Source organism: Lineus longissimus, chromosome 17 (assembly GCF_910592395.1).
Source record: "Lineus longissimus chromosome 17, tnLinLong1.2, whole genome shotgun sequence".
NCBI classification, from domain to species: Eukaryota; Metazoa; Nemertea; class Pilidiophora; order Heteronemertea; family Lineidae; genus Lineus; species Lineus longissimus.
The window spans coordinates 10,415,716-10,437,345 of record NC_088324.1 but is presented as its reverse complement, the minus strand read 5'-3'; the positions used below and the strand labels follow the sequence as shown (position 1 = coordinate 10,437,345).

General features: G+C 41.6%; 3 protein-coding genes across 8 annotated transcripts; 1 reads left to right on the top strand and 2 right to left on the bottom strand.

The window, feature by feature from the left end:
• Positions 1–2,701: 2,701 nt before the first annotated feature.
• On the bottom strand, positions 2,702–11,055 carry LOC135500946 (flavin-containing monooxygenase 5-like). 5 transcript variants are annotated; one of them, XM_064792658.1, is made up of 7 exons: positions 9,482–9,800; positions 6,768–6,882; positions 5,986–6,377; positions 5,500–5,745; positions 4,701–5,252; positions 4,311–4,476; positions 2,702–4,004 (listed from the first exon to the last, which is right to left on the bottom strand). In XM_064792658.1, exons 3-7 carry the CDS (start codon positions 6,370–6,372, stop codon positions 3,748–3,750), a joined length of 1,608 nt encoding a protein of 535 aa, XP_064648728.1. In that variant the 5' UTR covers positions 6,373–6,377; positions 6,768–6,882; positions 9,482–9,800; the 3' UTR covers positions 2,702–3,747. The 5 variants fall into 5 exon arrangements, with proteins under 5 accessions (XP_064648728.1, XP_064648730.1, XP_064648731.1 ...); XM_064792660.1 differs by lacking the exons at positions 6,768–6,882; positions 9,482–9,800 and adding an exon at positions 11,036–11,055; XM_064792661.1 differs by lacking the exons at positions 6,768–6,882; positions 9,482–9,800 and adding an exon at positions 10,957–10,982.
• LOC135500945 (protein GPR107-like) lies at positions 6,886–18,166 on the top strand. Of its 2 annotated transcripts, XM_064792655.1 has the most exons (14): positions 6,886–7,013; positions 8,565–8,690; positions 8,889–8,939; positions 9,286–9,383; positions 11,305–11,704; positions 11,983–12,090; positions 12,422–12,555; positions 12,855–12,930; positions 13,338–13,411; positions 13,582–13,699; positions 13,879–14,103; positions 14,279–14,326; positions 15,318–15,475; positions 15,682–18,166. In XM_064792655.1, the coding sequence occupies exons 1-14, from the start codon at positions 6,903–6,905 to the stop codon at positions 15,788–15,790; spliced, it is 1,836 nt and encodes a 611-aa protein (XP_064648725.1). In that variant the 5' UTR covers positions 6,886–6,902; the 3' UTR covers positions 15,791–18,166. The 2 variants fall into 2 exon arrangements, with proteins under 2 accessions (XP_064648725.1, XP_064648726.1); XM_064792656.1 differs by lacking the exon at positions 14,279–14,326.
• Positions 18,167–18,276: 110 nt separating this feature from the next.
• On the bottom strand, positions 18,277–21,053 carry LOC135501872 (organic cation transporter protein-like). Its single transcript, XM_064794268.1, has 5 exons — positions 20,982–21,053; positions 20,387–20,613; positions 19,901–20,082; positions 19,604–19,758; positions 18,277–18,833 (listed from the first exon to the last, which is right to left on the bottom strand). The coding sequence occupies exons 1-5, from the start codon at positions 21,014–21,016 to the stop codon at positions 18,647–18,649; spliced, it is 786 nt and encodes a 261-aa protein (XP_064650338.1). The 5' UTR covers positions 21,017–21,053; the 3' UTR covers positions 18,277–18,646.
• Positions 21,054–21,630: the final 577 nt, after the last annotated feature.

The following is a 21,630-nucleotide window of genomic DNA, read 5'->3' as shown; positions in this document are numbered from 1 at the left end:
AACACACTGGACTGTAATATAAAGTGAACTCTTTCAAAAAAGTTGTGATTTTTTGTTATTTACATTGGTTAATCAAATGGTTGTGGGCGACAAATTGCTCGATAGGCTCTTTCATGAAGGGGTGAAAGGACCCCAATGAGTGCCTGTCACCCCTTTCATAAAATTTCTTGGGACTAAGGATTTCGGTGGGCAAGTCTGCTGGCCAGAATAAGTTTAATCACATGATGAACCAGTGTATCATTGGTCTGTGACGTTTTTCTTTGTCATAAGGTAAGATGATGCGATTGTAGCTTCTGTGTGCATAATGTGTACTGCAAGCTGTTTTCTACACTGCAAGGACCATAATTGTACCACTTTACCTTGACTGTTTTGGCTATTGTGAAACCGTAAAGATTGGGAGTTGTACACAGTGGTATCCTTCATGCTGCAGGGTGAAATATAAAAACTGAGGACGGTGTCAACCTCCGGTCTGGGTTTATAAGGTGGTGGCCCATATATATCGTAGGGTGCCCCAGTTGAAAAAGCATATACTGAATATTTTCATGGCCTATGCTCTCATTAATAGCCTGTGAATTGGATGCGATGTCGGTTGTATGTGAACTTGCATGTATGTTAGCTTGTCAGAATCATTACTGATAATAAAGACAAATGGTTGAAAATAAAACTTCGTATTCAGTTTCGTCATTTGTTTGCCAGTTTGTCCTTTGATGATTGACATCTGTCACTCATGCAGTTTCACTGTGCCGAGATACATGCAGTAGTACACACGATCTGTTAAGTTCGTTTAATTTATCGCAGACTGTTGATTGGAAACTTCGGGGAGTCCAAATCCATTGGTGAATAAGTGCAATTCCTGAAGCATACCAGACCAGTTGTTTTTTGAGGGCAGTTGCTAGTTCATGGGACTCTTCCTCTGATGCGATCAATCGGCATAAAATTGACTCTAATTCCCTGTTCCTGATCATGCCATTTGGACCTGTGACGCAGGCATTGATTTATCACGTCACTCTGGAAGTCATGATCATGCCATACTTGACTTCTAATGCTCGCAGTGCATCTTTGAGTAAACAAATTTCTCTCGAGTGTCTGCGTCAAGTGACTTCCAAGAAACAATGAAAAGTGCGACACTTTGGAGATGTCATTTCAAGTTTGACCTGGTCTTTGATAAGCCTTTTCAACAAAGTAGCATTGTTGACCCTGCACTGGCAGTCCTGGACAGTCAATTTATATCAATATACTGTGTCAAAGTGTTTAAGCCATGAGTACAATAGCCCTGTTTTTCGCCTGTAATACGCCTATGTGTACGGACATGCCTCAACTGGCCTAAACACGTCAACACAGTATGCTCCTCTCTTAGAATGATTTTATGAGTCCGTGTAACAGTAAACTTCTGTCCCCTAGAAAAAATGTCCTCCCTTTCGTTCAATGACAGATTAAGGTGAATGGGCGTCAAAACTAATTACTATGATATAAATCTTAAGGGATTGACTGAGACATAATTGCTGGGGGGGGGGGGGACAGAGCACCACCTTTTATCCCAAATATCCAATGACTCTGTCCCACAGTCCCCCACCCTTCTGGCCCTGACACATTTCCCCTAATTAAATGGAGATTTTTGGCAGTTGTCAGAGTGGCCATGCAGGTGGGCTGGATTAATATTTGGGAAGTGACCAAAAGCTAAGTTTTCACAGCAAAATTTACACAATCTTTTAACAATCACCCATGCAGCTCTTGTAATCAGGGCGTCGTAAACTTCCTGCTGGGGGGGGGCAAATTTAGGTCACCTGGACGCCACCAGTGGCCGACCCCCTGATGGTGTTCCACTTTAACCCTTTCAATGCTTAATTGATGCTTAGAACATTGAACTCATTCTCAACGGACATTGTGACATCAAGAAGAAACCAGTCACAACAAGTGACCATGTACAAAATCCCAGCCCAAACACAATGGGTGAAGTCAACAATCGACCTACCTACAATGCAAGTTTAAACAATGTAGTCATATTGATCTCGTGGATAGGTGATACAATAAGTGGTACAGATGGAGTCATTAATCGATAGATAGGCCTTTTGACTTGAGTGGCAGATGGAAGGAAAGCAATCAAAGACTTGGTTAAGCTGAAATGGCACGACCACACCTTTTTTCATGGGACTGAAGGTTCAGTGATCTGCATAGCAGATGTCATCCTGGGAGCATGATCACTGTGGCCAAATGACAAAGTACACAATATCAATGTGGCTTACACTGCAGAGGCAGTGGACTGGCCATTTCCTTCACCCAAAGGAGATCCAATTTGGATGATGCAATGGACTGCCCAAGGGAGTCTAATGTGGCTGAGATAAATAACAAAGAAGATTGACTCTTCTTTCCTGTAATACATCGAAGCGCATCATTGTCCACAGTGATGATGTCAGCAATCATTGAAAGTGGCGAAAGCTCTCAAACCCTCTCCACCAAGGCCACCCTTGCACTGACAGAATGCTGTTCTCTGAGGATATCCTGGGTACAGAATGTCAAGAACAGCATGAACTTTTTTCAGACCGAGTGTTCCAAAACTTGTGTCACTGACAGAGTGTCGTCACTGACAGGGTGTCGTCACTGACAGGGTGTTGTCACTGACAGGGTGTCGTCACTGCCTCAAGCAATGTCGATGCACCGAGTAGAGCTGGCCAAAACAAAGAATTTTATGTAATTTGTATCTTTATTTCTAATATAAAAAGTACATTGTCAATGTTGTAATAAGCTTTTAAGGCACAATAGAATGTACATGTAAATGATTTTTTTATGAAAACATTTAGGTGCAGAGGTAAAGTGGTACAATTACAACCAAAACATCTGGTAGTACACACTAATCAGTTTTGCTTCTACATCATCCAGCCTACTGAGGGCTGCAGTAAGCTCATCAATTCATGACAAAATGTTACAAAACCAGAAAAAGCCAGCTGTGTCCAACTTTCAAATCTGTCCCCATTATGAACTTTTAATCTGCACAACTTAGTAACAAGGTCCAAACTACCAACTACCATGAACAATTTGTGATTATCCTGTTCTACGTAAATGATATCATGTGGGTTCCACATGTGGCCGGGTCTCAGTAAAGTAGACTATGGTCATCCCCTAATAGTATGATCAATTGAATTCACCAATTATGTGTTTTACTTTGGTCACCTCGGTCAATGAGTGACCTGATCTGGCCTACTGTCCCAGTGCCCTTAATGAAATTTGGGTTTCTGCGCAATTTATGTGATCGTGAAGGTTTATTAATGTAGGCTGAAGTGCTGGTTTCATAACATCATTGAAGGGGTACATGTACACCACACACGGCAGAGGTTCAAACACTGAACCATTTTCATTCCATCCCAAAACAAAGCTGCGAATTAAACCTAAAATAGATTCATTTTATGAACTCCATGTTGGTCTAACATAAATTTCATGTCTGGCCCGACGTTTGATCATCACACTGGGCACATGTGATCCTGCAACTCATTTTGAGTTGTGACATCATGGTAATAAACATCACAATGTAAGATAGCACCTGCTTCGCTCTCAATCAATTATATTAAGATTGATTTGGGAGCCATCTGCATACTGTTGGATGAATTAAAGTCAAATTTATAATCTCAGTACAGTACATATTTACGCAAGAGGAAATTTTCTGATTATATAACATATTTCGAACTTTTGACAAATTGCGTAGGCCTATAAGTGTCAAAATTCTATAGCATTATGTATATGGACAGTCTTTCTTCAAAACAAATATCTCAAAAGATACAAAATAACTGCCGGTAACAGAAAGTAGATGAATATGTTCCACATCTGATTTTCTGGAGGACTTTTGGCGCCCTGACGAGTCCTTAGTGGTTTCTCCATACGCTCCCACACAGTCTCAGTGGCCTTCTTTGCTCCATCCCACTTTCCGTGGCCGTGAAGTCGGTAATGATACGGCACGCATGGTCCAAAATAAACCTTGCACGCGAGCTTGGGATCGCTGAAGAGTAGTTTACCTGGAAAAAGAATGATGTTTCTTTCAATATTTTCACTGAGAAAGACTGGACAGGAAAGGGGTGGGTGCAGATCGCTGTGACATCGCCCAGCTCTCAATTTGGTATCCAGCCTGCCCAGTTGGGTGTCAAGGCACAACCGATCTGAATGTTCTTGCCAAGTAATGCTACCCCCCCCCCCCCTAACTACTTTTGATGATGAGAAAGCAAAGACCAAAATCACAGCATATGAGATATGGGATACTGGGTGCAAGATGTAAGCTGCGACAAGAGCATACTAAGTATAAGGCAGATGTTAGGTGTACTTACTGATCTGGGGAGCACAGCCAGTCATTGCGGCCAGTTCATCCATGTATGGGATGTAGTCAACCTGGATCGTATGTCGCTGAGAAGCATAATACTGCTTCGCCATGGTGTCTGCTGTGGCGTTGATGTCATCCCACATCTGCTGGTTGGATGGTAGGGAAACATCACCCTGAGAAAGAGACAAATTGAGAAATACAGAATTTCTATCCCGTGGGAAGGCAGATCAACTTACAATGTATTGATATGTTTGCGTTGACTTTGCCCATAATATCGACTCTGTTTGTCAATCCTAAGTTTCAAGACTAGGACTGACATCACCTTGGAGACAAACACTAACAACCCGCATACCCCAGGATCAAAACGAAAGCCCTCTTATGGCAACATCATCTTTACCTTGAATACTCTAGTCGCCAATCTAGCCTGCATCTCACTGATCGGCATAACAGCACCAAGAGGCTGGATGCAGCCGAGGACGGCCAGAGTCGGATGGCCGAGGTCAGGTGGGAAGATGTACTTGTACAGATTGACTCGATTATCTTGGACATCTATCACATCCTTGTCCAAAAACGGAAAACCAAACGTATACCCAGTGGCGTAAAATATGACATCAATATCTTCCTCAAACGTTCCGTCTGCAAATTCCACCCCTGTTTTGGTAATTCTATCAATATTAGGCCTCATGCAGATTGAACCATTTAAGATTCTGTTTGGAAGATCATCATTTATTGTTGGGTGTTGTTGGTCGATGGTGTGCTCCGGTCGGATACCATACAGCGAATGGTCAAATCGTTTATTGAGTTGCTTCTGTATGATGTGTCGGGCAAGCCCTATGAAGCGTTTGCGGAAGGCTAGGATTGCACGTGTTGTGTACGCAATGTCAAGTGGGAGACCGTTGTCTGCCACTCTATTCAAGATCCAGGCGCCGCGTCTTGCAGCCACGTAAACCTGAAGAAAAATTATCAATTGGTACGTGTTGACAGCTCACTACGGAATTGAATAAAAAATTTCTACAGAATTAAATAAAATATTTTCTTGATCAGTTATTTTATTGAGATCTTGGAAACTAAAGTTGAGAGTCACCAAAGAATCTGGAAGCTAGCTTTCAACCCTCTAGAAGAGTTAGTGATAAAAAACTGCTGCAGAAGTTCCTGTGTACACTCAGCCCTCGAAAGAAATACACAATGTACTCTACCTGACTAGCAATGCGGCTCAACTCCACAGCCACATCCAATCCCGAGTTCCCCATCCCCACAACGACAGCTCTTTGCCCTGCATACTCCGTTGGGTATTCCCGATAGTAGTGGGTGTGAAGACGCTTGCCCTTGAAATCCTCCTCCCCGTCAAACTTTGCCATATGGGGTTTTGCGTGATGACCAGTGCAAAGGAAGACTGCATCAAATATTTCGGTCTTTTCTTCTTTTGTATCAGAAGAGAGTATCTGCCAAGAAATGGATGCAAAAAAGGATCAGTTATGTCAGTGATTCTAGATCTTGCCTGGAGTAAAATGTCACACTAAAAACCATGAAGTAGTGGCTAAAAGGGCCAAGCTGATCGTATAGTGGGTCAGGAAAATGCATATCAATTATCACATGCACATTTGTCATAAAGAGATCATCAACTGAGCGCCCTATAGCTACTCAATCGTCACATCTAATTAGCCAATGTAACCAAAACCCACCTTTATTTCCCACCTGCCAGTTGTGTGAAAGTCCTTTGCTTTTCTGATGATCTCTACTTCAGTGTTAAACTCAATATGCTTCCTAAGATTGAACTTTTTAGCATAAAGATTGAAGTATTTCTGGATGTAGGTGTGGTGCATGAAGTTCGGGCTATCAGCAGGGATGGGAAAGTCACTGTATGACATCATTTCCTTGCTGGTGTTGATCACCGTCGACTGCATGACGCAAGCAACATCCTCCTCAGCGCTCTGACGAAAGTTCCAAAGTCCACCAATATCAGATGTCTTCTCATAGCAGACTGGTTCCAAGCCCTCATCGAGACAGCATTTTATTGCGGTGAGGCCACTGGCTCCAGCTCCAATGACTGCGACTCGTTTGGAAGGCATTTTATCTGGAAGACATAGCACCAAGAGGATAATTTTTTTTTCAACTCAATCAAGATTGGGAACTGTGCAACAGTGTGATGGATTGTGTTGCGAAACTGTCACTTAACTAAGTTCAAAAAGGAAAGTCTTTGAAGAAATTGATGAATGAGACACAGTCATGACTTTCATGATATTCATGCATTGCATGTAGTGCGCATGGATGTATTTCCTGAACATTATCAATATATCATGATCATCATATACAATAATGATCATCAATGACATCATGTGATACCTTTTTGGGAAGAACATATCTAGATATAGGAACAAATAAAGTACGATTCAGTGGTATCAAAATGACTCTTAAACTTTTATCTAATGGTTCAGCAACTGCAAAGTTGATGTCAGTCACTCACCTTTATATAAACAGTGGTTTTAGATGATGCTAAAAATGACAAAATCAGCTGTCAGCTACTTTCGTCGTTTTGTCGATGGAAACTAAACATTGCCCGACCTCAGCCGTGACGTCACCTCACAAATAAAAAAATAAAATGGCGACGTCCACAAAACGAAAATTTCGAGCCTCGAATTTCCTACAAATATGCGTCTTGTTCTGTATCATCGCCAGTGTTTTGAGCCGAAGTCATACCCTACATGTCAAGGTAAGTGTATAGGCGAGTTAATAGCTGTGTTTACATCAAAGAAACCGTTCAGAAAACCCTTCAAAATTCCCCTACTTTTTTATATTGTTGTACACGCACGCAGTCGCAGTAGGCCTATATATTGTATAGTGGATGTGTGTACATGCAGTACAGCACTACAGGTGACGGTGCGAGGATGATGTTGTTTCGGCCAACATGGCTGTGACTCATCATCACCTTCTTTCTTTCCTTGACCTTAGGTCTTACATCACAGATCTGCTGTTTGAGCATAATATGTAAAGAGCAATCTCTAGTGAACTCACACAACTGTTTGACATGGCCGGGAGCCCCCAAACCCCCGTCCTACTGACATATATAGCCAGTACATTGGGGGATGAGTCCCCCAAACCCCCTCCCCCGTTCTCTGAAAGTGACAGGTTTTAGTCAGTACATTGGGGGAAGGCCCCCCCCTAACCCCCCCATTGGACTCTAAAAATAGAATTCCTTGGAGACGCTGAACAATAAGGCCCCATAAAGAAATAGTCCCCGCCCCGGTAGCTGTCTCATATCTGCTGAAAGAAGCAGCTCTTTGTGGTGAAATAATAATTGAATGCATGTCATGACACCCAGGAGCTTTTTCTCATTTCTGAAACAGTTGCATGGTTGGAATGAATTTCCAAATCAGTCCGTCAAATCTCTATGCAATGAAAATTGAAATGTCACAACTGTCTCCACCGACGTTGTCCTGTATGTCTTAGCAGACGATTTTTAAATAAATGATGTGATTGATATACTTGTAGATTGGAATGAATTATTTCTTCAATGATATGAAAGTTGAAAACCCTAGAGTACGAAAATGCAGAGGCAAGACACATCATGCATGTCATGACACCCTGGAGCTTTTTCTCATTTCTGAAACAGTTGCATGGTTGGAATGAATTTCCAAATCAGTCCGTCAATCTCTATCCAAATGGAACTTAAAGACCACTCTATATTTGTGCAGTAGTGTTAAAACTGACTTTTTGAAGTAAAGTACGTAAATCGAGAAGAAGAGGACGTTTACTTCGTCTGCAATGAAATGTCACAACTGTCTCCGCCGACGTTGTTGTCCTGTATGTTCTAGCAGACGATTTTTAGATACATGATGTCCCACACCCGCACTTCAGGACAGTGGCGCCGGTGTGAATAAATCTACTTGCGTGAATGGTCAATGGCTCATGACGTCATGAAATAATTGCGTCACGAGGAAGGAAACAATGGGAATCATGGTAACTGGTTGCGGTGCGTCAGATTCGATGGACATGATGGATATATGAATTTTGTTTACACTTTATACATATGTAACCATTACACTCACTACGTTGTGTGAGTTATGATCACAATTTTATCGCCATGTTTGTTTTTGCCTGACCGTTATTCCGTACACTACAGTAAACCGGACCTGGTCCGGGAAGTAAACAACTTTGAGTTTACCAATTACAATAAAATATACCAAGTATTGGTTGCTCTTGCACACAATTGCCGCTCTATTGCCGGAAGATTTGTTTTCACCTGGCATGTTTCTTTTTTTAGGATGACCAACGCAAACAGATCACATGCAGCACATTTGGGTTTCTGAAGAACGGCTACCTGTCGGTGACAATGGGTGGCTTTACAACCACATACACGCCAACAGATACCAAGGTCGACAACAACTTGGTAAGGCTGGTCTGAGTGCTTAATGACCTTAGTTACAAGACATCTTGTCTACTGTACAGTATGCCCAAGTGTACCAAAGTTGTTGGGCAACATATCGCAATCCTGTGGCCAACCAAAGAGGTTATTGCTATGAGTTTGTACATTGTAGAAAATTTGGCTGCACTCACATCAAAGCTTGTTATTGTCTTTTTATTTCAGTTTGGTTTCACCCTGGATAAAACCTACAGTTCAGGCATTTCACCATATTTGGTAAGTGGGACATAACAATAAGAAACATATCAAGTTGAGGGCTGAGTTTCAACTATCAGTAGGATATGAAATATTAGTTAACTCTATACAATATGGGGGGATTTGGAAAGTCGCTCCTCCCTTTGTGTAATATGAAGATGAGCACAAGCCCGGAGTTGAACCCATATCGACTTTGGATCGCATACACATTCAACATGGACATGAAAAGAAAAGTGAAAAATATACTGTTGTACATGAAGTTTAAATAAAATGTAGACCGTAGATACAAATTTTCCCACCCAGTTGCCAAGAGTTAGGTTGGTCAGTAGCTTCTCTGCCATGGTTGAAATTTATTGTTTATTTATAGGAAAACAAGGAGGATGTCTGCGCTATAAAGAACCCATCCCTTGCCAAGGATGAGAGCGTTGCAATGCTGTTCTTTATTCTCAATCTCAAAGACAAACGGTAAGTATCACGGTAAACAGCAAACAGGCAGGTATGAGAAGAATTTGGTCAGGCCACATGCCGGGGAATCAATTTCTGTATATTTTTTGTAAATTTACCAATGACCACACTGTTTTACCGGGCCTTTTCTTGGTTACGTGTAGCCCCCTCAGTAAAGTTGGAAAGCTTGCCTTAATATAATACGTGGGCCGGCCCGGACAACAACAACTGGAGGATTACAGCAAGACCTAGACAGGTAATATACAGGAATTTCATGGTAGCAGATAAAAATAAGTTCTACGGCAGTGTGAAACATTCAAAGGAAAATAAACAAGCATGGCGGCGGGTTCTGCGTCGTACAAAAATCCTCCGATTTTGGATACGTCTGACTACGAAACCTGGTGAAATGAGATAGACATTTGGCAACTCATGACAGATCTTGACAAAAAGAAGCAAGCATTGGCGGTCACGCTTAGTTTGAAGGGCCAGGCCAGAGCTACGGCATCAAGGCTGAAGACCTCAATAAAGATGAAGGTATGTCTACACTACTGAAAGCATTAGATGATGTGTATAAGAAAGATGAAATCGATTTGGCGTATGCAGTGTACACGGATTTTGATAACTACAAGAGATCCGATACCCAAAACATGTCACAATATATAGTAGAGTTTGAAAGACTGTATCACTTGTGCAAAAAACACAAAATGGAGTTGCCAGACGCAGTTATTTCATTTAAGTTGTTAGATAACGCAGGGCTTGATACTAAGGACAGAAAATTGGCACTAACAGCTGCGTCAGATTTAAAGTGGAACTCAATGAAATCAGCGCTAAAGAGAATATTTGGGGAAAGTAAAGCAGGAGATTTGAATGGAGCAGAGCGTGGAATCGCCATAAAACAAGAGAGTGCCTTCTACACAACGGGTAAACCAAACTACAGAAATAACTATAACAACAGAAACAAGGAACAGAGTAATAGTAGGGCGGGAACACCTAGAGGTACAAATCCATTGGACAGATATGGCAGACGAAGTAGATGTGCGGTTTGCAGTTCTGTATTTCATTGGGCGAAAAATTGCGAACATAAGAATAAGAATGAAGAACAGGTAAAGATGACCGAGGGCAAAGGTGAAGGAGACACCAGAAGATTGTTCTAACCTAGTATTCATGACCGAGGCTTATGGTACTGCAGTAATAGATACAGCATGCACAAGAACAGTGTGTGGAACGAAGTGGCTAGAAGATTACGTTGAGACACTGAGCAAAGAGCAAAAATCGGAAATAGAAGAAACCATGAGTAAGAGATATTACCGGTTCGGAGATGGTGTGAGAGTAGCTGCAAGCAAAAATGTATCCCTCCCAGCCTACATTGGAGATCAGAAGTACAAGATCAATGCAGATGTTGTGGACAAAGACTTGCCACTTCTTCTGAGTAAAAAACACTCGCTGAAACAGGCAGATGCAGTTGTAAAAATGGCAAAGGACGAGGCAATGTTATTTGGGAAGAAGATAGAGCTAGAACAAACGGCCTCAGGGCATTGCTGTGTGGACTTAAGTAGGAAGATCAACACAAAGGGTGAATCAGTCCATCAAGTACTTGCTGTAATCCTCCAGTTGTTGTTGTCCGGGCCGGCCCACGTATCATAGATCTTGTCTTGACTTTGGTTTATACTAACACAACTACACTACACATAGAACTGCTCCTAGCAAGTCTATAAAACCAAGTGACCTCTCTGTCCTCCCTGGTGTCTCTCTATAACTAAAACTCAACATTGTCTCCCCCTATCCATATGAAGACAAACTAAACTATGGAACTTTAACTCACTGAGTTCCAATAGCACACATGTGTGTCGGCAAGTGGGAAAGCTGATTCTCAAAGCTGAGTATTACTATCAAATTGTTGTTAAAATTAAAAGCAATTTTCAATAATTTGGAATCCTTACAGATTGGACATACTGAAACAAGGTAAAGATTTCAAGAATATCCAGATCACCACCATGAGCGAGGAGGCCTACGCCAAAGCAATACGAAACGACCGGAGTGTCACAAGTAAACGTGGCCCATCCTCCATCCTTCATATGTTACATAAGCGAGATGTTAAGGATAACAAAATACCCGATGCTAAGGTGATGCCGACTACTTTGAAGAATGAGACCCCAAAAGAGGCTGCAAAGGGTGCGGGCCTGAAGACGGGCTCAGTTACAGGGAAAACACCACCTGCCACACCCAAGAGTACGACCCCAGCTGCTGCTGTGGACAAGGCAGCTGGGAATGTTGTTTCCAAGTTTTTGCCAGTGAATGGATCCATACCTTTGCATTATTTCAAGGAGTCTATAAATGTCCATGTAAGTGGTGTTGATGGTTGTATTGCCTCTTTAGTGAAAGCTCACTTTTAATTTAATATGGGGCTCAGTTTACATGTAGATAGGCTGTCACTGCTACATATGTTCTCGTGACAAATGGGCTTGGAAGACTCCTCATACACATGAATGTTTTGAGACAAATTACTGTTTGTTGTGATGAAATACATGTAGTTGTGTTGCCCCTGCCTAATAATCCTGCTACACTTCCTTGTCAGTTCTGAATCGTCTCTGAAATGTTATTTTGATGTTGGTGATTTCAGTTTGTTGTGGCTATGAAAAGAAAAGAAGAAGAGGGACTGTATAATCTGTTTTTCCATAACTGTGGCAACTATGGCAAAGAACCGCTACACAACACTGTCAACTTCACTGTAAGTAATTCATGGGTTCGAGGTACAGGGTCACGTCTAGGCAAATTGTACTATGGCTTGTTTACAACCCGAATCAGATGCTGTCATGACAAGTTGAGCTCAATTTTCTAATGAATGAGTATGAGGTTATTGGAGCCCCTACATTATATGCTTGAAGGATGCTTGTCCAATGAGGTAGTGGCTAATCAAATCCACTGGGGGGGGGGGGGGGGGCGCGGTCACTCTTGTACCTATTCTACTGTGCTTGTGTCCTTTGGCCATGTTTGTGTACATTCCCAAATGAATTTTGGATAAAGGCGGCTTCTTCAATCAAAATACTTTTCATTTTCAGCTCAATATCACAGAGAAGAATGCTGAAAGCTACTTGTCTGCGGGAGAAATTCCACTGCCTTCTCTCTACTTTGCTTTGTGTGTTCTCTTCATGTTCACCGGCTGTTTCTGGTTCTTTATCCTCAGAAAATCAAAGTGAGTTCATTGCATATTTACTCCAGACTCTGTGGTCAAATAATTAGCTCGCTTGACTGCCAGGCAACAATAAGTCGTGTTGTGTTGGTATGATCCATGCCTAGACACATACTTTCATCAGAACTGCTCAACTGGTTAATAAAGACCGAGTGGTGAATGTACACTGTTGAAGGCATGACCGAAAGAAACCCCCGGGATCAGTCACAAAGAGTAGGGGTGTTTCCAAGGCTTCCAAATGTTTGATATTTTTGATTGACTTGAGATGCCGATAAAAAACATGATGTTTATTTGTCTTTCAGGGAGGGTGTCTACAAGATCCACTACTTGATGTTGGGGCTCATGTTTGTCAAGTCAATAGCATTCTTATTTCATGGGGTAAGTCGCATTTGTGAAAATCCCATTCCAAGAGTTTAAGTTAAATGACTCCTGAAAGTCCCATCCTTGGCAAGCAGTAACCCATGATTGGTGGAGCTTTTTGGTTTAGGCTCATTGGAAGACTCATGCCTGATCTCCCTTGGCTGTTGTAGTCCTGCAGTATATCTCAAAATACCTCAAATAATGGATGACTTTTGGCGGCTGTGCATAAGAGGTTTCTACAGTTAAAATCTATAAGAAATGCTGAGCTAGTGATCCCAAGTTCATTACATACTATTACTAAAATGACCAATATTGAATGGCAATAATATCCTTAGACATTGCATTGATACTAGAAGACATAGTTGAGACTCTGTTGCTTTTTCTTGAAGTTCGATATCTAATCTTTGATGCTGTACTCTTTTCAGATCAATTACCATTTCATTGGTAAGGAAGGATTCCAGGAGGAAGGGTGGGCCGTGGTATATTACATCACTCATCTGTAAGTGAAGTGATTTTCATGTTGTATGTTTATGTAAGCTACATCAAAGAAGCTCCTCTAAGTTGGAAATGAAGTCTAAAGGCACGACAAACTTCAAGAGTACGGATGTAGTTGGCCTAGTTTGACTCCTGTCTGATGATGTCTTTAATCATGTCCCTTTCGTCTTTCAGCATGAAAGGTGCTTTGCTGTTTATCACCATCGTGCTGATTGGAGCCGGCTGGGCTTTCATCAAACACATGTTGTCGGATCGAGACAAGAAGATCTTCCTTATTGTTATTCCGCTGCAGGTAGGGATTGAAATCGATGTCTGCTCGAATGCAAAGTGCGCGAAACAGGCCATCCACCTCCCCCCCGAAAGGGTTCATTAAACCATTGGGGGGGGGGGGGGTGTTAAAACCTAAACGATGCCCACACAGGTGCTCATTTCTAGCTATCTTTTTCTCACCACTGTGACTTTTGTTTTCAGATCTTAGCAAACGTTGCTCAGATTATCATTGAGGAGAGTGAGGAGGGGACCACGCGATACACAACTTGGAAGGAGGTTTTTATTCTCGTCGACTTACTCTGCTGCGGCGCAATCCTTTTCCCCGTCGTTTGGTCGATACGCCACCTACAGGAGGGATCACAGACTGATGGCAAAGCTGCTATAAATCTAAGGAAACTGAAACTGTTTAGGCATTTTTATATCATGGTGAGTGTAGTTGTTTTTTCTTTGTCTGACTACTCTGCTCGTGACAATTTCAGACTTGATTTTGAGCACCATCTGTTCTGTGATATCGTGGATACTTTGTGTGACCAACTTTCTAATAAATGTGAAATGTTCAAATCTAAAATTTGATTTAAGATTCGCCTTCATTTCATTTCAGGTTGTGTGTTATATTTACTTTACTAGGATTATAGTCTATCTCTTAAAGGTAAGTGGCAGTCTTATACAGAATGCTGTCTTGGCACTGCTTATAGTAAATCTGATTTGAGTATTCTTTTGTAATATTGACCTCTAATTTGTGCTTGTCCAATGTATCCGACTGTCATGTAGATTTACAAGCTATCAGTATTGTATTTTCTCTGCAGATCACAGTATCATTCCAGTTCAAACGTCTTGCCAATCTCTTTGTATTCTTCGTGATCACTGGTTACAAGTTCAGATCGGCCTCTGTCAACCTGTTGGCTCAGCTTGATTTCAGTGTTCTGAAAATATGATTAGTCTCTGCCCGCCATGTACATGTAGTAGGTTGGCTGGAGCCTTTTGCTTCAGCTCAGAATGCTTCCCCAATTCAGCCCCGTCCTTAAGAGGACCGTCGCCTATTCAATGCATGCATGGGGATTACAGAGCCCAGGTACATGTAACATGGTTGCCGTCCTGTCTTCGAAGTTATTGGAAATCTAGCGGTACATTGTGAATCAGTATCATGACTGCTGTGTTCATACTGTGGCTACTGAAGGTGTGCTGTATGAAGTTTCATACTGTTTAAGCTTATAGTAGTTTTTGAGAAACCAGGGATTTTTAGTCATTGTGTTGTGTGTGTTTGTCCTGTGTGTACATGTAGGTTGCCTATCCATCTGACAGTGGGCATTACGACACTAGGATAGTAGCCTGCATTGGCGAGCATTATTCAGTATCAAGTGTAGCCTACATGCTTTAAACGGTAGTTTCATAAGCACGTGTAGGCCTAGTGAGGTTGGGCACGGAAATCTTATGGGTTTGGGACTCTCACAGCCTTCCTTTAGACTCCAGAGTCTGCCCGCAGACTCAGCTGCCTGTTCTAGTTGAGCTTCCTTTACCTGATCTAGCTAGAGCATGTTACATTTTCTCTTCAGATCACAATGGAGGTCTATTTAAAAGTATCTATGCTTGAAGGAACTGTACACAGTGCCACCTGTTCTCATAATTTCATACCTCTTCAGATCACAGTGCCATTCCAGTTCCAATGGCTCGACGAACTCTTCAAGGAGACCGCCACCTTTGTATTCTTTGTCATCACTGGTTATAAGTTCCGACCGGCGACCGACAACCCGTACCTCCAGGTCCCGATGGAAGAGGAAGAATTCGAAATGGACGAAGTGTGAGTCTTTTTCTTAGCAATCAATTTATGTGAATCTTGCCGTCTTTATTCAAGGGCATTGGGGAGACTGGCTTGATAGGCCTTGGTAGGAAAACCGTTTAGGAGCAGGTCGAATTTTTTTGCAACTTTGTGTAACTTAATCTGACCTACCTGGCTCATGCCTATAACCCCCTTTGTAACTATATATCATAACATTTTTCTTCCAGTCTTACTGAGTCCGGTGCTCTTGAAACAGTGACCAAGGTCATCAACAGATCATCTGGGGGTGGCGACAGTGTTACCAAGCAACGCGAAAGCAGTCATGAATACGACTAAGTCACAGGATTTGGTTGAAAGACATATGTATTAAATTTGCAAGTGAACTTGCATAAGTTGGCATATGGTATGATTCGGTGAGATGCCATACATGTACGTGTAGTTCTTAGTAAAAAGTAGTTACCAATTAGCTGGTCTTTGCTCATTTTCAATTCATCTGAGAAAAATCTGTTCAACTGAGGTCATTGATAATTCTGTTCCTTGCACTATCTTCTTCAGATAAATCGATTTGATATTAAGAATTTATACCTGGTACTTTATATTTCTGCCAACTTATGCAAGTTTGCCTGTATCCTGTTTGGTGGTTGAAAAGTTGCTATGCAGACTGGCTGTGTCTCATTGTCAGGTGCTCAGAGTACGGTAAGTCTGTTGAAAAGCTTGTTTGTTCAGAAGAGCAACACTTGACACGAATCTGAATTGTGCGTAACCACCAAACTTGATCACTGTCACAAGCGAATCATCAAAAAATGGGTTTAACTATACTGCCGTTTAATCCTCTGAGCAGGGAGGCTCTTGTGGATGACAACTTCTGACCCAGATTTTTCGGTGTTCTTAGGTAGAGCCGAAAGTATGTGACTTAAATGAGGTAAATGCTTCATTCGTATCTCAGTTTTATGCAAAATATGTGCTTAGGATTTTGGTGTTTTTCTGGAAAAATTAGCATGAGGCTTTCTTGACATGTTTTCAAGGTGCATATATAGGCATATATACGCATATAGGATTTGGGGATGTGTAGATATGGGGTCTGGGTTTTCTACGACTGTAATCAGTTTGAATTTGGTGTGTTTGCATATATATGTTGGTCTGAGGAGAGATATTCTGAAACACCTTTGTTGCAATGTTTCATTTTTATAATGGATTATGTATAAGCCTCATTTTGACCACAGCAGAGGTTCAGGTACATGTAAGACAGCCATAACCTTTTGTGTTGATATAAATGTGTCGAAAGCAGATGCCTTAAAATATATAAGTTTTAGGCTCTGGTTCGGAGGTGTTTTAGAATAGAAATCAAAACCTCACTGTCGGTATTTGGCGTCTCACTAAATACTGGCCACTGCTCAGATGGAGCTCTCATTTCTCCTCTGCTGCCTTGCTGTTGTTAGCCTACTTCTTGGCTCCACCCTCATGGTGTTTGGTGTACCTCCAGTTTGATATGAGTTCCTGTATTTACATTGTAAATACCAATGACTTGTTGTAAAATGTCATAGATTGTCGGGATGGTGGTGAAATGTAAATCATTACCGTCTCCTGTTGCCTCAGTTTCTCTTGTTATATTATTCTTGTGGGGATCCTCTGAAGGCAGTGCTCTTCTTTCACGAAATGAGTATGATGCTGTGAATGTTAATGTGGGCATTTGTAAATTTGACGTACAATTTGCATACATGTGCATACAGGTGTGGGGAATTGAAAATTATATCTGAATGGCGAACTTAAAATTTTGCTATCTTGCGAAATAAAAATCACAAAAAACCAATGTTTTTGAGATGTTCTCTCAAATGTGCATAATGAAGATTAGGCGGATTCTTCACAGTGTCCAGCTGAAGTCTCTCTGCATTCACACTGTTCTTGTGTGCAACTAGGCCTACGGCTGGGTGCCGAGTAGGGTTATCAGCATAGTGACTCGATCCCCAGCTGTGTACCGGTACATGTAGTTTTTTAAAGGCATGTGCAGTTCATTGTATTTCCTTGTGTCAAAGTGATGAAAATTGGTTTTCAATGAACAGCATATGCCTTTAAAGAATGGGGCAATGACATTGGCACAATGTTGTAGTTTCTCTCTCTGTAGATTTTGTATATTGTGTATCTTCTTCTAAGTTATTGTCCATTTCAAACATTCATTTCTCTAATACAGGTGTGCATGGTTCTAATCTTGTTTATGTTGGGATTGAGACTTTAGTTGGAATTGATTGTACATGCATTATGATGACTTGCGAGTATGATGTACAGAACTGATATTTGAAAATCTCGGCACGCTTTTGTTGGATGCATTATGCGCTATTTCAGGATGTTTGATAAACCAGCAATGAACACTGGCCCTATAAGTTGTATTGTAATATACCAGGCCAAGTGAAGAGCGGTATGTTGGCTCCTTTGCTTCCACAGAAGGGTTTCTCAGCTGGCTCCGCGAAGTGTGACATCTCAGTAGAATGCTGGTCTGATAAAGAGTTCAAGTTAGTTCCCTTGAGAGAAATCGACTTAGCACAGTGAGATGTCTGCCACGGGACGTCTGAAAATTCACCTCGGATGCTACTGTATTGGTTTAGGATATTGCATTGTTTTTGCTCCTGTATTCATTTATGATGTTAGTCATTCATCTATGAGCATACTGGTGTAGAACTGTATATTTGTTCTGTAAATATATTATTTTTATGAAAATTTGCTCTTCATCTCAATGTTTTAAGTTCTGTATGTTTTGCCTGGGTGGCAGCATGTATGGCTTGTATCTGTAGGTAAAAAAGTAATAACAACAATAGTGGAACCTCCCTTAGCGGACACCTCTCTATTAAGGACGACCTCTCTGTTATGGACACTAGTTTTTGTCCCAAATTGGTACTTTCCATTCAATTTGACCTCTCTAATCAGGACACCTCTCTATTAAGGACAGCATTTGTCAGTCCGGAGGGTGTCCTTAATAGATAGGTTCTACTGTATTATATATATATACATGTAGGTTCTTCACAAAGTTCTTGATAACAATGCATGATTTAGATTCAATCAAAATCATCACTTTTAAAGTTCCCATTGAGGATTTGAAACAAAAGAAGAACAAAGGCAAAACCACGACCTCAGTTACGCAATTCATCAGTCCCCATAGAGTCGCACATATATATCTTCAGTCTAATGGATTTTCCTCCATCAAATCCGCGTACTCTCTATGTTTTTCTCATCAATCCTGTCAGGTTGGACCTGATATGAAGGCAGTGTCACTTGATCCGATGCAGGTTTCTTCTCTCCAAATGTCTCATAGATCCTGCAACTGTCAATGAACGTATCATTGTCCATTATTATTTTTGACTCATCTGTTCCCAACTGTTTCCTCTTTCTGGAAAACAAGGAAAATAGAAGTAAAATCGGACACTATTTGACTGAACCAACCCAGTGTAACATCTGTGGGTGATCCCCATATTTCAGTGTTTCCATACAATAGACAGCAAGAACGATCATGACTTTCAATAGGGGAAAACACTGAAAAAACGTGTCAATCTGGCTTTCAACGTTCCCAAACAATGAGGGCAACACTCGAAGACAGAAACACTCTAAAACGTTGATACCGGTGTAGAATCCTGGATACATGTAGAATGTCCGTGAAATGAATATAAACGATTCTATCATGTGCTTTAATCTCTTAAACTATTGATGATCATAGCCTCTATCTATAGAACCATAGACCATTCTCCGTCAGAATGCAACAGGAAACTTTTTCTTTGGGACATTTTCTACATTTACACTGGCACAATTCAAGTAAGCAGTAATGATAAAATCAAGTCTTGGAAAAATTTGACGTAGAAGAACTTGGTGAACTATTGATGATCATAGCCTCTATAGAACCATAGACCATTCTCCATCAGATTGCAATAGGACAGGAAACTTTTTCTTGGGGACATTTTCTACATTTACACTGACACAAGTCAAGTAAGCAGTTATGCTTAAATCAAGTCTTGGAAAAATTTGACGAAGAAGAACTTGGTGTTTTTGAAGTTCTTTTCCAATATGACTGGATACACCAGAAGATTTTGAGCAATGCCATATGAAGTCATTATTTCGCCCGGTGCCTATTGCAGTTTCTATACGGCTTTTCTCATAGAGCCTCACCTCTTGCCTAGTTCCAAAGCTTGTTCTATAGTATCAGGCAGTGCCTCGCCCATGGTTTCCGGTAAAAATATGGCCAGGACGCCAGCAACCAGGGCAATGACTCCAAATATGGTCATGGGGAGGACGACCCCGTAGATTCCAACGATCAGGTCACCCTGAAATGTGGCAAAACCAAGAACAAGGTTAATATCTATGCTTTGCAGAGTAAACTTATTCTTCTTTTTGCATAGTCTTGGATAAAAAGACGCGAATTAACGGATGTCAATTGTGATTTGGACTGTATCAAGTCAAACCTACCAGACTAGCTATATATGGTGAAACCATACTTCCTACTCTACCGCCGACGCTGCAGAGCCCCATGATGCCGTTTCTGGTCGTGGTGGGAAATAATTCACTGGCGAAGATATAAATCGTGGTGAAAGCTGCCGTTGACCCGAACTTTCCAACGGTGGAGAGCGCCACCGTTATCCAATGATGTTCTATAAGGAGAGAAATCCAATCGCTATTATAATTATTTAGTTATATATCTTGTACCAACTATGTATAAATACATGTATCTACAAACATTCTTGCTAGAGTGTCTTTCACTTATAGCTACTGAAGCTAATGTTGCGATTCCAATCAACAGTGAAAGCAATGAATACAGTAGGCCTAACAACCGTAGAAGGAGAGGGGGAAATGGTACTTCCTAGCTAGTACTTTAAAAAATATATTTAATGTCAAAGAAGCCCTTTGCGACTACTCATTTTAGCTTGAACCTGGAACGTAAGAAATCGCCTTTACCCTTATCCACGTATAGTACTATGAAGATGTTTGTGAGACAGGCGATCCCGCAGAGGAACATGCTGAACACGTGAGGGCCTTTCCTTCCTAGCCTGTCCAGGGTAACATACGTGAAGACACAAGCTGGTAATTCCACCGCGGCCGTCACGACGTAGTTGACGTACAAGTCGCCCACAAGATTGCCGGAGTTCAGTGACAGGCCGTAGTAAGCTGTCGAAGCAGCAAACCTGGAAGTTTTTCAAAATTATGACTCTTTCATCGATTCACTGTCGGCTGTTGTTTAAAACTGAGACACTAATTGTGCACTGATCGCACGAGGCTGTTTTTCAATACAGTAGCTATCGCAAGAAGTAACTCCTAACTATTTAGCATCCCGAGTATACCCTGTGATATTGGTCGCGTCCGTCAACGCCCGCCCGGGCCACTTGTCTTGCACGGGCAGCTACATTTACGCCGCTAATGTTGGCAACTATGCAGTTAGAGCTCGGTATGATAACGTCAGATGACGTTAACCAGCGATAGTTGTTAGAAAACGAATTTAGTCTTGATTGGTACGCTAGCCCATTTTGGGCCAAGATGTGTCCACGAAACCTACCAGTTGAACGCTACAATTCCAATTCGTTTCAACATGACCCTATTTTTAAGGGCGTATATCACGGACCCTTCCTCTACTTCCTCTTCTACGATCATCTCTTCAAGGACCTTCTCCGAGATGGCCGCCTTCCGGTTCATCCTGGCTGCCGTCCTGAGGAACTGCTTGGCCTGGTCTCGGCGGCCTTTCGCAAGCTGCCATCTGGGTGACTCGGGCAGTATGCTTCAACAAAGGAAATACATACATGTATGTGAAGGTCGTTTTTCGCTGGTCTAGCTCTTTTCCTTCGACAACATTGAAAGTATTCTCGACTACTGGTAGTGGTGGCGTATGTCAAAGTTGTTTTAACGAGCAAAAACCTTTGCCCAAAATCTTGTCCCAAATATGGGAGTTCTTGTGTGATGAATGTGTACATGTATGTCCCTGAGAATTCCTGTTAATTAAGATATATGTTTGTTTCCATTAAAGCATATTCGATTTGTAGGCCTGACACCAACTCCCAGGCCACTACTGTACATGTACTTACCAATAAAATGGCAATATGAGGACGATTGCTGGCACCGATAGTACCACCGAAAGATAGACCCAGTTCCGGATGTAGTAGGCTACGGGGGCGACCAACATCGTGCCGATGGGGTACAGCCCACCAATT

What these genes read in the sequence shown, in the direction of transcription:
- LOC135500946 (XM_064792660.1), bottom strand. Translation starts at nt 6,372, where the DNA reads ATGCCTTCCAAACGAGTCGCAGTCATTGGAGCTGGAGCCAGTGGCCTC. An exon ending in CTGGCAGGTGGGAAATAAAG is followed by an intron (nt 5,746 to 5,985) that starts GTGGGTTTTGGT and finishes ATTTCTTGGCAG; the next exon opens with ATACTCTCTTCTGATACAAA. An exon ending in TGGCTGTGCTCCCCAGATCA is followed by an intron (nt 4,005 to 4,310) that starts GTAAGTACACCT and finishes TTCTTTTTCCAG; the next exon opens with GTAAACTACTCTTCAGCGAT.
- LOC135500945 (XM_064792655.1), top strand. Translation starts at nt 6,903, where the DNA reads ATGGCGACGTCCACAAAACGAAAATTTCGAGCCTCGAATTTCCTACAA. An exon ending in TTTATCCTCAGAAAATCAAA is followed by an intron (nt 12,556 to 12,854) that starts GTGAGTTCATTG and finishes TTTGTCTTTCAG; the next exon opens with GGAGGGTGTCTACAAGATCC. An exon ending in TTATAGTCTATCTCTTAAAG is followed by an intron (nt 14,327 to 15,317) that starts GTAAGTGGCAGT and finishes ATACCTCTTCAG; the next exon opens with ATCACAGTGCCATTCCAGTT.
- LOC135501872 (XM_064794268.1), bottom strand. Translation starts at nt 21,016, where the DNA reads ATGTTGAAACGAATTGGAATTGTAGCGTTCAACTG. An exon ending in GGAATTGTAGCGTTCAACTG is followed by an intron (nt 20,614 to 20,981) that starts GTAGGTTTCGTG and finishes AAAAACTTCCAG; the next exon opens with GTTTGCTGCTTCGACAGCTT. An exon ending in AGTACTATACGTGGATAAGG is followed by an intron (nt 20,083 to 20,386) that starts GTAAAGGCGATT and finishes CTCTCCTTATAG; the next exon opens with AACATCATTGGATAACGGTG.